The 13,541-nt window shown below is 50.5% G+C and overlaps 1 protein-coding gene across 2 annotated transcripts in view; it reads right to left on the reverse strand.

The window, feature by feature from the left end:
• Positions 1-10,108: 10,108 nt before the first annotated feature.
• PML (promyelocytic leukemia) overlaps positions 10,109-13,541 on the reverse strand; it is a 75,074-nt gene continuing 71,641 nt past the window's right edge. For both annotated transcript variants that reach the window (XM_011967109.1, XM_011967108.1), the window contains 2 exons: positions 12,206-12,356; positions 10,109-11,124 (listed from right to left, as the gene is read on the reverse strand). In XM_011967109.1, coding sequence (XP_011822499.1) covers positions 10,337-11,124; positions 12,206-12,356 — 939 coding nt within the window. In that variant the 3' untranslated portion in view covers positions 10,109-10,336. The remainder of the gene's footprint in view (positions 11,125-12,205; positions 12,357-13,541) is intronic.

The following is a 13,541-nucleotide window of genomic DNA, read 5'->3' on the forward strand; positions in this document are numbered from 1 at the left end:
TCTAGCTAAAAACGACCAATAGACCCCACAAGACACTGAGTTAGACATAAAAATAGAAGGGTAATAAATGGAATATGGAAAACTACACAACCAGAAAAATAAACAACTACCAGTACCCAAAACAAGGCTAAATCTCACAGGATTATGTTGAATGAAAGAAGCCAGCCACAAACGTGCACATACTGAATGATTCCACTCATATGAAGTTCAAGAACAGGTGAAACTAACCCATGGTGACAAAGGTCAGGATCCTGATTAACTTTGAGGGAATAGCAACTGAAAAGGGGCAAGAGGGAGCCCTCTGTGTTGATTCTGTATCTTGAGCTGAGTGGTGGTCACATGAGTGTGCACATATGTAAATACTATGGAGTTGACCAGGTACGGTGCCTCATACCTGTAATCCCAGCACTTTGGGAGGCCGAGGTGGGTGGATCACTTGAGGTCAGGAGTTTGAGACCAGCCTGGTCAACATGGTGAAACCCCATCTCTACTACAATACAAAAATTAGCCAGGCGTGGTGGCAGACACCTGTAATCCCAGCTACTCAGGAGGCTGAGGCTGGAGAATCACTTGAACCCGGGAGGCAGAGGTTGCAGTGAGCCAAGATCTTGCCACTGCACTCCAGTCTGGGCAACAGAACAAGACTCCATCTCAAAAACAAACCAAAAAACAATAGTACAAAGCTGTAACTTAAGATATATGCACCTCACTGTATATAAGATACCGTCTTAGTCCATTTATGGTGTTATAACAAAATATCTGAAACTGGGTAATGGGTAAAGAATAAAAATGTATTTCTCACAGTTCTGGTGGGTGGGAAGTCCAAGATCAAGGGACCAGCAGGTTTGTAGTCTAGTGAGGGCTGTTGTCTGCTTCCAAGATGGCACCTTGAACACTGTGTCCTAACATGATGGAAAAGACAGAAAAGCAAAAGAAGAAAAGCGAGCTAGGTAGCTCCCTCAAGCCCTTTCATAAGGTCACTAATCCCATTCATGAGAGGGCTCCTCCCTCACGACTTAGTCATCTCCTAAAGACTCCACCTCTTAATGTTATCACATTGGGGTTTAAGTTCCAACATGACTTTTAAAAGAGACACAATCATTCCAACCATTGCAAAAGTACTTTACTAAAAAGAAAAAAAAGGAAAATCTTGTCTCTAAACATAATATTTTAAGAATTTATATATTTACAGCCCAAGTTTCCACTTGCTTACATACAAATTTGTGACCATGAGCGTCATTCTTAGCTGAGAAAAGTTTCAGTAAATTATTTTTCTCACATTACCTATTAATATCTTATTCAGATAAAACCAAATTTCTAACCTAGATTTTAGGTTAAGACAGAAACCCATAGTTGTTCGTTGCAATGTGAGAATGACAGAGAGAGAGATATTAACTAGCAGAATCCAACTATAAAACTAAATTTAAGAGCACAGTTCTCTGCTAATGACTCCCCCAGACAAATCATTACTTAGATGGCAATGAATCAACCAAAAATGGAAGTGAGAACAGTTAGAGTCCTTTTTGCGATAGATGGATGTTTATGAGACTATTAAGTGAAGAGGGTTCAGAAACAAGGGGATAAATGGCATGCTAATTTGGGGTTGAATGGAGTAATGAGATGATCTTGGAAATGTAAGAATCATGCTTAATGGTACTTGTCTACTTGCAATTCAATAAACCAATATAGTAAATTCAAAGAGACAAAGGACATGAGCATTCAGAACAAAATTACAGGAATAGGGCCGGGCGCAGTGGCTCACACCTGTAATCCCAGCACTTTGAGAAGCTGAGGCAGGCAAACCACCTGAGGTCAGGACTTTCTGACAGGCCTGGCCAACGTGGTGAAACCCCATCTCTGCCAAAAATACAAAAATTAACCAGGCACGGTAGCATGCGCCTATAGTACCAGCTACTTGGGAGGCTGAGGCAGAAGAATTATTAAAACCCAGGAGGCGGAGCTTGCAGTGAGCCGAGACTGCACCACTGCACTCCAGCCTGGGTGACAGAGAGAGACTCGGTCTCAAAAAAAAAAAAAAAAAATTACAGGAATACATTTAGCAAAGAGGCACCAAAGTTGAGATAAGGGCCACTGTCCCACCTCTGACATCTTCTGACATCTTTAATTCTTGAGTCATGGGGATGGCAAGCCAGGGAACAGAGTCTTCTGACTGGAGGCTAAAACCAGCCTTTGGGGTGGGTTCAGAGAGACTGTTCAGACTCAAGCTGCAAAAGCAGATGCCGCCAGGTCGAAAATGTCCCGATTGCAAGAGCATTTGCAAAGACAATGATGCTCAGGGAAAGAGAATGCTGAGTGTTTAAAAAGAAAAAAAAAATTAAAAGAAAGAATGGAAACAAGGAAGAAAAAGTGACCGGAGGGTAGGGTGACCGTATGTTCTTGTTTGCAAGGTGCCTCTAAAGTTATATCTATTGTCCCAGTGCAATTATTATAGTGCCCCTTTCACTCTCCAAAGTGTCTGGACTTGGATGATAAAGCATATGATCACCCTGGCAAAGAGAGAATATTAGCCAGAAGACCCATGTGTCCATTTTAAACGGTGTGGACTGATCCGAAGTCGCGCTTGTGCCGCTGCCCAGCCGAGCGGTGTGCACCACCTCTGCCTCGCCCTACCCCGCCCTGCCCGGGTCTCCAGGAAGGCTGGAGCGGAACCCTCGGCTCCCACGCTGCTCTGGTGCTCCTGCAGGTTATATGGGGGAACTGCTTCTCCACCCCTACCCCAGTATCCTCCACCCCGCCTCCCCACCCGGACCCTGGGCAGCCTTGGACTTGGCCAAAAGACATTCAGAGCACGCAAAGCCCTGGCTGGGGAGTGGGCTGGACCCGACAGTGAAGCCTGCCTCACACAATCAGACTGGCCCAGTTTAAACTAACAAAGCCCAGCTCCTCTTCTTCCTACCCACTCCTGCCCTGTCTCATTTTGTAGAAGGTAAACTGAAGCCTAATTCAGATTTTTCATTGGTAGGATTGTGAAGCATATAGCTGGAGCCTCCCAGGTGCCATTCCCCACATCTCTGTCTTTCCCCTAATACATTAGGATAGTGGGGAAGGAAGAGAGCTTAAGCTTAGTAAGCTCCTACTGTGTACTAGCCAGAGTGGGCACTTTTCTCTCCAGCCTCGCAATTGATGGGAAATAGGTGATTACACAACTGGGATACAGGATCAGAGTGGGCTAGTGACGTGCTCACAGTCTCTCAGCTGAATCTGGAACCTAGGGGTCTTTGACTCTGAAGTTAATGCTCTTTCAGGGTCTCCAGCTTGAGCAATAGTTGCAAAATGCAAAGAGCACCTGAAAATCTAATATTGATCCGTATGAGAATGTATTGCAAGCACAAACATGGAGTGTCTTCGTGGCGGATGATGGCGTGGTGGGGAGATGATCTCAGTTCTATGTAACCTGGAAACTCTCCGAGGAAAATGAATGAAGCATGACTGAGTGCAATTTGTCTGATAAGACCTGTCAGAACGTGAGGCCTTGTGGACCCTGAGTGAAGGTAAGAAACCATAGTGCTGGACATTTGCTAACGTGTTCTTTTTAAAATTGCTTAGGGCCTCAATGCCTCCACCTTCTTCATGACCGTAGAGCCACTTGCCTCGGCCTCCCGAAGGCTAGGATTACAGGTGTGAGCCACTGCGTCCAGCTGGTAGGTCTGACTTACTGTGCAGTCAATCCAAGCTGGGGTCAGGCAGGGCTTTAAGGCTCTAGAACTGCAGGAGATAGCGCTCCTAAATTCCACCCCCAGGCCCTCTGCGCTCAGTCTGAGATGAATGATTTCAGGAAATCAGACAAGCAACACAGGATTTCACAATATCTCATACTTGTCTGACTGGCTAGCTTTTTGGAAAATTTCTGTGGTTAGCTAGCTAGCTTTTGTAATCTGCTTGGCTATCAAGTTTGGGATATGTATAATATTTATAAACTGAATTTAGCATAGTCCAGGCAGCTAGTCTCAGTTTAAGGAAGTTTCCTGAGCCAAGAATGAAGGAATTTTCCCCTCACTTGACAGCAAATGCATTTTGTAAGGGTAAATAGAGACTTCCAAACTTCCTGTTTTTTGTTTTTGTTTGGTTGTTTCATTTTGCTTTTGTTTGTTTGCTTTTAGTATGGGGAGAATCTCTTGAAATTCTAGACTCTTCTGTCAACAGAGTCTGCACAGGTATTTGCTTTATTCAGGTCCAGCAGGTCTGGAGCTGACATCTGGATTCAGAGACAAAAATAAATGATGGTATTGGCCCCATTCCTCCCCCAGGCCCAGGCTCAGCCTGTGCCTGTGCCTGGGACCAGGATCAAGGCCACTGCAGGGGAGTGTGTCCTCAGAGACCTGGATCTCCATTCCCTCCCGTCTCCCTCTGCCTGGCCCACCTAGTCTCCACCCACATCGAGGTGCAGCCTGCATCCCACCCACTCCTTCCCGTGACCATTTCTTACCTACATTATAACTGGGGGTGGGGCCTTATCCTAAATCATGCATTCTCAACAGAGGTATTATCACCCCACAGAGGATGAAAAGGCAGGGGAGGAAGGGCAGTTGACCATCTTAGCTATTACCATGGTTTCTGACCCTCCAAAGGCTCACAGTCCATACATATGTCCATGTAAAGAAGAGGTAAAACCATCTCTATTTGCAGATGATACAATCTTGTATTTAGAAAATCCTATGGAATGTATAATGTATCCATGGTATTAAAATTTCATAGAGGGAGGCACAATTGGGAAAAAATGCTAAAAATGCTCCTTAAGAGGACAATAATTATTATTATTATAAAAAGATCCAGAAGCACTGCCCTAAATGAAAAAATTAAAATGAAAGTTCAAGCACAGGCACTAGAAGGTGGGGGTGGCTTCCAGGGACCTGCCTTCTGCATCATCTGAGACTGAAGCTCAGGAGGGCACGGGAAGGAGAGACCACGGAGCCTGTCCTCCAACACATGGCCATGCACTCCATGGTGCGGGCCACAGATGGTGCCCGTCTAGACACAGGCTCCCCGCAGGCAAATCCCAGCTCTGACACATACAAGTTTAATGACCCTGACAAGGTACTCAGCCTTGCTGCTCTGCTGTGCTCCTCTGTAGGAGGAGGATGGGCTGTAACCACATAGGACAGTTGGGGAAATTAAAGAAAGTTACTTGTGCTAAATGGTGAAATCATGTCTGGTACCCAGTTATCTTACCTGGTTGTCCCATGCTCTCCTGCCTGGGCAGGCTTGCCCACTCCTCGGTCCCTCTGATCTGATTGGTGTACATTGACCTTGTTGGAGTTGTGAGCTCCGGCAGAGCCACTGCCAGGTGCTCCTAGAAGAGGATTTAGGGGAAAAGGCAGATTGAACTTGGGGTGCCTATTAGGGGGTCGAGAAGGTCCTGCCCATTTGTTCACAGTTTCATGGACTTTTCAGTTACTAAAGTCACAAAGATTTGTGACCCGAAGAGTGACTTTAACTCCATTTCTAACTAAATTCCTAACTCACCCCAATTCTAACTCAATTCCTAATTCCTAAGGTTTATTCTCAACCTTAAGCACCAAGTGTGCCCCTCCATCTGATCTAATCCCAAATCCTAACCTGGGGCCTCCCCTGAACTTTAGCTCTAACCCTCACCCCAATTCTAAGCCCACCCCATCCTTACCCCAGTTCTAACTTGGGCCCTATCCTTAGCTGTAGAGCTCACCCCAAGTCCACTGGTAACCCAGTATTTCCCCAAATTAACAGCTCATTCACTTCGACAGTCATAAGTTTTGCTCTACCTGCGTCCCTTCCGAGCATGGAGTTACTATTTGTCCTAAGTGGATCTTTAAATAATTCCACTTCAGCATCATTCTGAGCAACTAGGTCCCAGAAATCACACTTTTTTGTTTGTTTGTTTTTCGTGATGGAGTCTCGCTCTGTCGCCCAGGCTGGAGTGCAGTGGCGTGATCTCAGCTCACTGCAGCCTCTGCCTCCCGGGTTCAAACCATTCTCCTGCCTCAGCCTCCCAAGTAGCTGGGACTACAGGTGTGCGACACCTCGCCTGGCTAATATTTTGTATTTTCAGTAGAGACAGGGTTTCACCATGTTAGTCGGGATGGTCTTGATTTCCCGTCCTTGTGATCCACCTGCCTTGGCCTCCCAAAGTGCTGGGATTACAGGCATGAGCCACCACGCCCAGCCGGAAATCACACTTTCGATGAGCTGGTTGTATTGTTTCTTTTTTTTTTTTTTTTTTTTTTTTTTTTTTTTTTTTTTTTTTTTTTTTTTTTTTTTGAGACAGAATTAGACAGAATTTTGCTCTTGTCACCCAGGCTGGAGTACAGTGGCACAATCTTGGCTCACTGCAACCTCCACTTCCCAGGTTCAAGCAATTCTCCTGCCTCAGAGCCTCCCGAATAGCTGAGAATGCAGGCACAGGCCACCACACCCAGCACATTTTTGTATTTTTAGTAGAGACAGGTTTCACCATGTTGGCCAGGCTGCTCTCGAACTCCTGACCTCAGGTGATCCACCTGCCTCGGCCTCCCAAAGTGAGTACTGGGATTACAGGTGTGAGCCACCGTGAACGGCCTGGTTGTATTGTTTCTAACAGATGTTAAAATAAATATAAAAGGTTTAACATTTAACAAAAATGTTCCTCCACATGTCTCATGTCTACAGTTATCTCCCATACCACAGGAAGTGCACACAGAACTTTAGAAAGGACTGAGGTGCCGGAGCCTAAACCGCCAGCACCACCAGCACCACCGTGGCTCATGCCCTTTGCCAGGCACTGTGTGGGGGCTGCAGCTTCTGCTGCTGGCAGAGTCTGGGAGCAGCCCTAGCTCAGCTCCCCTTCTCGCCAGGCAGGGTCCCCAGTGTCCTACCCTCTTTGACTTGACATTTGGTGCATCCCAGCCTGGGTGGTATGCACACTAGCCGTGGAGTTTCCTTAATTGTGAGGAGTGAAGAAAGGTGAGAAGGGAGCCCCTTACTCAGGCATACGTGCTGGAGGCACCTGGGGTGTGAGGTGGAGACAAGGCTGAGGTCAGAGGAGGAGATGGGGTCTGCTGGCAGGGCTGGGCTGAGGGGGAGACTCTGAGGCATGAAGAGTGGTCAGGGTTGGGGCCAGGAGTCAGAGTGAGGCTGGGATAGGGAGAAGGGTGGACATGGGCAGGGAGAAGGGTGAACATGGGCCAAGACAAGGGGAGGTAGAGGGTGGGAGAACAGCCTGGCCAGGCTCTGGGACAGCAGCTGGAGCTAAGAGCCAGGTTGGGGTAGGGGGCAAAGCAGATTTTTAAATGACTTTCCCAGGGGTGTGAGGCCCTTGGGCCTCAGAAGGAGACCCTGGAGCACGGCTTGGCTGAGCTGCCACACAGAAAGCTTGTTCTCTACTCTGGGCCCCAGTGACTGAAATGTCCCATCTGGGTGTTCTGGGAGCACAGTGCCACCTCCTGCCCAGCCCCTCCATGGTGTGCCCCTTGATCTTGGCTCCTTCAGACCCCAGGACCCCCACAATTGTTTGTTCATCCCAGATTTTGTTCTTTGCTACCCTGAAGACAAGCCCACGTTTTTTTGTTTTTGTTTTTTTCTAAGATCTAAAATGTGTTTATTTTCCTATAATTCATAAAGCACTTTATAAAGCAGTAAGATCTTAAATTTGTGTACTTTCAAAACACACCAAAAAGGTATCTTCACACACATTTTCTCACCGGTTCCCACAAAGATCCCTTGAAGTCAAAAGGAGCCACATTATCCCATTTGACAGAGGTGTGGCCTGAGGATCAAGGAGGGAGGTAAATGTGCCAAAGAGGGCCACAGACTACTACCAAGTGAGGATTGAAACTCTGCATCCTGACTTCTAACCCAGTAAGTTCCCATTAGCTGACATGAGATATATAGTCCAAAGATGAAGCACAGGTGACGTATTGGGACTGGATCTTCTTGGTCAAAGGGTCAAGCTGAGAATAAAACTCCAGGACTGGAATCTGGGCATCTGGGATGGTAGTTGGGGTCAAGAGTGGTGGCACTGATCAATTCCCATTACCTGGCTGCTCACCCACACCAGTGGTGGACTAATTCCTGTAATGCTTGTGCCATGGGAATCCCTCGGGTACTAACCGAAGTTCCATCTGTGATGGCCAAGGCAACACATTCATCACCTGTTACCAAAGTCCTGGGCCTCCCACACCTCCCTTTTTAAGGGTTTTACCACTTGTCACTCAAGGAACACAGAGAGAAGTACAGGATTACCCAGTGAGGGGCAGTGGCAAAGTTCCTGCAGACTCTGGTCTCTGGTTCCTGACTTTCTCTAGGAAGTAATTCTTGAAATCGGTGTTTCTTTCCCTCCATGTGGCACTCCCATTTGGAGATGATCCCAAGGCAAGCCTACCCTGGGTCTCCCCACTTGTCATATGGGGGTTCACATGCTTAAGGCTCACAGCACTGAGCAACAAAGGGCTCTCAGCTCTGCTAAGTCCTAAAAGACGCCCCAGAAAACACAGTTGTGCTGGGCAAGTGGCCACAAGCCTATGCCTGGGAGAGCCCCCTCCTATCCAGGCAAAAGGCTTCTCAGTGGTTCCTCTGGGGGTGCTGAGCAGAGTCTGTGATTGGAGCACCAGGCTTTCAAGATTTACATCTTTATTAAAGACTGTGACAGTGGAGGCAGGGCAGAACACCCCTCAGTCACATCTGAAAACAGCGCACATGGTGGGGCTGGAAATCAGTGGGCCCAGTCTCCCTTCCTCCTTCCATCTGCATCAATCTATTTCCATCGGTGCTTCAGAACCAGCGCCTGCTTTAACAGTCTGGCATCAGAATCTTATTTTAAATGCATCAAAGTTCACTGTTAGAGCCAGCACTCCAATTGTGGGAACAAGACCCTGTGGAATTCCTCAGTGGGTCTTCAGGGCCCCCATGGGATGGAGCTGCAGTATGGGCACACACATTTCACCTATGTGAAAGCTGAGGTCATCAGCCATGGAGGCTAGAGGTCTTGGAAAGCATCCCAGGAGCAGGGAGCCAATGAGAAGGGATGGGAGGGAGGGAGGAGGAGGAAGGGTCCGTTGTTCTGCTAATCAGAGAGGACAACCCTGACCTGCCTCTGTTCTGCTGTTGACCTCTGATGTGACCACAATGCTGGGGACTAACAGTTTGGAATGGGAGCTAGAATTCAAGGATGAGAACGCTTCCTGTCCACTGCCTCAGAGGCCTGCTTTCCATTCCCAAAAATGCAGGACGGCACAGAGGGATGGCAGCTCTGAGACCATGGAGGCCAATCAGTCCACTTTACAGATGGGGACATTAGAGCTTAGGAAGGGGCCTGTTCCTAGGCCACACTCACTGCACAGTCAGAGATAGGGATGGGACTTTCTCTCCTGTTCCACACTGCTTCCCCTTGGAGGAGCTGTCTATGAGAGCAGCGGTTCTCAAACTTGAGCATGCACCAGCATCACCAGGAGAACCTGTTAAAACACAGACTGCTGGGCCCCACCCTGAAGATTCTGATTCCAGAGGCCTGCAGTAGAGTCCACGGGTCTGCCTTTCTAAGAAGCTCCCAGGGGATGCTAATGCCGCAGGTCCTGGACTACATACTGAGTAGTGCTGGGCACTCCTTGGGACGGCTGTGGATGAGGGCAGTGCAGGAAGAGCCAAGGGCCATGCTGTGAGGGGTCTGGTGGCCTGAGGACCAAAGAGCAAAGCTGTGGCCAAGTAGAGGTGTCTGTGCAGCCAGGAGGAAGGAAGCAAGCTTTGGAAGGTCAGGCTTTGGAAGCAGGGACGTGTATGGAACATCAGTTTCCGTCTTTGTTGATGAGGCCCCTCTGGGATGAAAGAAGGGAACAGAGTTGGCCTCTGGGCAGGTGGAGGGTGGGGGACCCTAACCTCATGAGGGGCAGTTTGGTTTGGAAGGCACTTTGAGTTGCCATGGGCTGCTGGGGCTGTAGCCAGCATCACCTCAGACTGTTCTCTGTGGGAGCTGTCAACAGGTGTCCTGGGGCAGGGGCTGGGGTCAGGACTGAGCTGTAAGGACACCCAAGGTAGTGGCAGGTGGGATGGATGGGGCAAGACCAGGGCCACCTAGAGAGCCCAGAGGTCATGACTTCCTCACTCCAGACCTCCCTGGTTCTGGCTCCTGGAAGGAGGGGGCTAGGAGTCTGGTGCACACCTGGGGTAGTGGGTGCTCAGCTTTGGAACCTTCTCTGTAGGATTTTTAGAGAAGAGAAATTTGGTCCCAGAGAAAGGGAATTGATTCTGAACCAAATGACAACTGAGGGCTGGGTACCAGGACCTGGGAATGCTGTGATGGGTGGGGCCTGGCTCAGGGACCCCATCCCTCTCTGCCCACCAGAGACTCCAAGATGGTCACCCCCTCCTCTCAGCTCTGCTGGGAGGCCCTCTCTGCCAAGCTATGGCCAGCAAGAGGGGTGCTGACTCCTTCGGCCTGTGCCAGCACCAGACCCTCCAACAGGCCTTCAAAGTAGGTACCCAGAGCCTGCAGGTTGAAAGCAGGCTGGGCAGGGGGCAACGCGGTGGTCTGCAGGCTTAGGTAGCGGCTGTACTTCTTCAGGCCCCCCTTCCGGTCACGGCGGTGTGCGCTCAGCAGCTCCATGAAGCTCACATTGCGGAGGGCCAGGAGGCGGGCGTTAGCCCGGGGCAGCACAGCCGCCTGCACCAGGGGCTGCAGGGAGGCAAAGCACTGCAGGTTACTGAAGGGGTAGACATGCTGGGCCAGCTGGGGGCCCGGGGAGACCTCGATGAGGCGGCACAGGTCACGCATGGCCAGCACGGCAGCCATGGCACTGTGCTCGCTCATGTTTCTCGCTAGGTAGGTCTGGGCCAGGTTCTTGAGTTTGAAGCTGCTGGCCCCGGGCACACGCTCCTGGATGAGGGGCAGGGCAGCGAGGAAGCCCGAGATGGCCTCCTGGAATTCCCAGAGCCTGTTAATGTCCTCCAGGGCCTGGAAGAAGTTCGGGAGGCCAGGCCCCCACAGCTTGTAGCAGGCCAAGATAGGGCGGCGCATGGAGCTCAGAAAGCTGAGGAAGTGCTGCAGCCCCACCTCCAGGGACACGGCTTTGGAGTAGATGCTGAAGAAGGCTTCGGGCTGGATGACCACGCGGAACTTGCTTTCCTGGTTCACTGCAGCCAGCTGGCTAATCTTCTGGGCTGGGCAGGAGAGAAGGGCAGGGTGAGGACCCAGGGGCACAGAGAGCTCTGGGGTGGGAGCAGGGGGTCCTCTAGGGCTGCTGACCCACCATCTAGAGACCTCACCTTGGGGCCTGCTGGCAGTAGCCACACATCAGCCCCCAAATGCAGCTCTGACCCTGGTTCTGATGGGATAGCAGTCAGAAGGGGAGGCTCGGCTGCCCTCCAAACACTTTGTTCACCAGCTGGGGATCCAGCTCTCCCCTTCTTCACTACCAGCCCCACAGTTGGCCAAACTCCATGGATGGAGGTCCCTCCTGTCTTCTGTCAGCCTCAGCCACTTACACTAGAGATCCCAAGCTGTTTGAACTTAGCTCTCCATCCCATGCTCCTTCCTCCAATTCCCTCAAGGACGCCAGCCCAGTTAGAGCCCTGGGACATAGACAGCACTCCACTCAGAGCAAGGCCCAGATCCTCCCACTGAGGTCTGCAAATGACTTTCCTGTACCATGAAAACACTTGCTGTTTCTGTTTGGCTGGGCTAGCCCCAATGTTGAGTCCATGCCACAGGGTAGGGCCTGGGGCTCTGGCTCAAGGAGGGGCATTTGCAGAGCCAGGGTAAGCACTGGAGGAAGTTGAGGGGCTTCCAGAATAAGGCGTCTGGTCCCTCTGTGACCTTGGATCTGTGGGCAGCCCTGTGCAGCCCCCTGTGGGACTGGCCCTCTACTCAGAAACGTGTAGCACAGCCAGAGGCCTTACTTGGATGACTGGGCTCATGGCAATGAGCTCGCACATTGTGTTTCTGTCTAGGAGTGTGTCCCCCAGGCTCTCCGTCTAAGAGAAGAACTGGTCAGAGGTGCACTTGTGGAGGCATCTGCCTCCCTCGCACACTCAGGCACTGGACAAGGCAGACATCTTCATTCAAGCCAGCAAATGACAGCCCCGGAGCCCAGGTGAGCCGGAGTGCTCTGCCCAGCCTGGCTGCAGTTGTTGGCCAGAGCTCAGCGCTCTCCCGCACCTGACAGATGGCTCTGCCTGCACTTCTTTTTGGGACTCAGAGACTCAGTTAGAAAGGGGTGGGGGTAGCCCCAGGAGAACCCACTTTCATTGTCAATCTTGAGGTCAAAGAAAACCAGAGGTCTATCTTCTGCTTGGGAGTCAGCAAGGTTCTCATCCAGGACCCTGAGGCTAGTGGGGCCTTCCAGCTGGAGGTCACTGGACTCACTGCTGCTGTCATCCAGCTCTCGGGAGGACTGCAACACAGAAAAACCAAGCGTCAGGGGTTCAGAGCGCCAAGGCAAGCACCTGTGCCGAACACTAGCAAGCTGGTATAGCTGGGGGCATCTGCGTGCACATGAAGGAGGGTGTACCACTGGGAAAGGGGACATGTATGCACAAGAGAAGGTATGTGTGCATGAATGGGTGTGAATTAGGTGTGTCACATGTGAGGGTTACGTGTGTGAACCAGGGCATACACCTTCATGAGTAGGGGAGGGAAGGTGACACACACAGGTTGTGAACGTGCATGTGTGGGAATGAATCCAAGTGCTAAGCCTGTGTGTGCATGCACAGTTAAGTGTGAGCTGTGAACCTGCGTTGACACAAGCATATGGAAGTGTGAGAGAAAATGCCAGTGGGTGTGTGCACGAGTGTGTTGTGCTGCTTATGGAGGCTCAGGGAAGGAGCCATCTGCTATGGCAGGCAGGACCTGAGATGTCTGCTCCTAATTTCATATTTTTGAGCAGACTCAGAAGAAACACCAAAAACTTGGGATGAGAGAATGAAGCCTCATCTTGAACCCCAGATGATTCTTTGGAAGGGGTCAGGAGCCTGCCTTTTCTTGTCCCCGAAGTCAGCCAAGGTGCCAGTGTCCTACACAAAGGCGAAGGGAAGGGCTGCTTGGCCTCCTGAAGGCCACATCTAGGTGGACACCCAGGTCCTCGGCAGTGAGAGAGCAGTGGAGGCCCTTGGCATCTGACCCAGAGGCTTAGAGAAACCTGAGTTTTGGGAGTCCTTCAGGTGAGGTGTTCTCTCCTGCCCCAAGGTCCTGGTGGGAACACTGTTCGAGAAGCCATGGGCTGGGCAGCCAGAGGATGAGGGAAGGGCTCCAGCTCTGAGATTTTCCCAAGGGACTGGGACTACAGAGGGAGGTGGTGCCTCTGATGGTAATACAGAGTTAATTGCTTATCTGCTGAGCTGCCAAGCCCAGATGTTTAGTCTTTGGTGACCAACTTGGAACCTTCCGTGAATGCCACCTGTGGACGTTAGCCAGAGACCAGCAAGGAAGGGACGTGGCCAGGATCACAGGGCCAATTGGGAGCATGGCTGGGACAGAGTCCAGGGCAGGCCTTGGGTTTTTCCTCCTTATGGACTGCCTCTGGCTTCTCAGTGAAGTTGGTGTCACCTGGCGCTAAAGCCTCAGTTAATTCTGGCCTCTG

The sequence above is a fragment of the Mandrillus leucophaeus genome, unplaced genomic scaffold (assembly GCF_000951045.1).
Source record: "Mandrillus leucophaeus isolate KB7577 unplaced genomic scaffold, Mleu.le_1.0 Scaffold789, whole genome shotgun sequence".
Lineage (NCBI taxonomy): Eukaryota > Metazoa > Chordata > Mammalia > Primates > Cercopithecidae > Mandrillus > Mandrillus leucophaeus.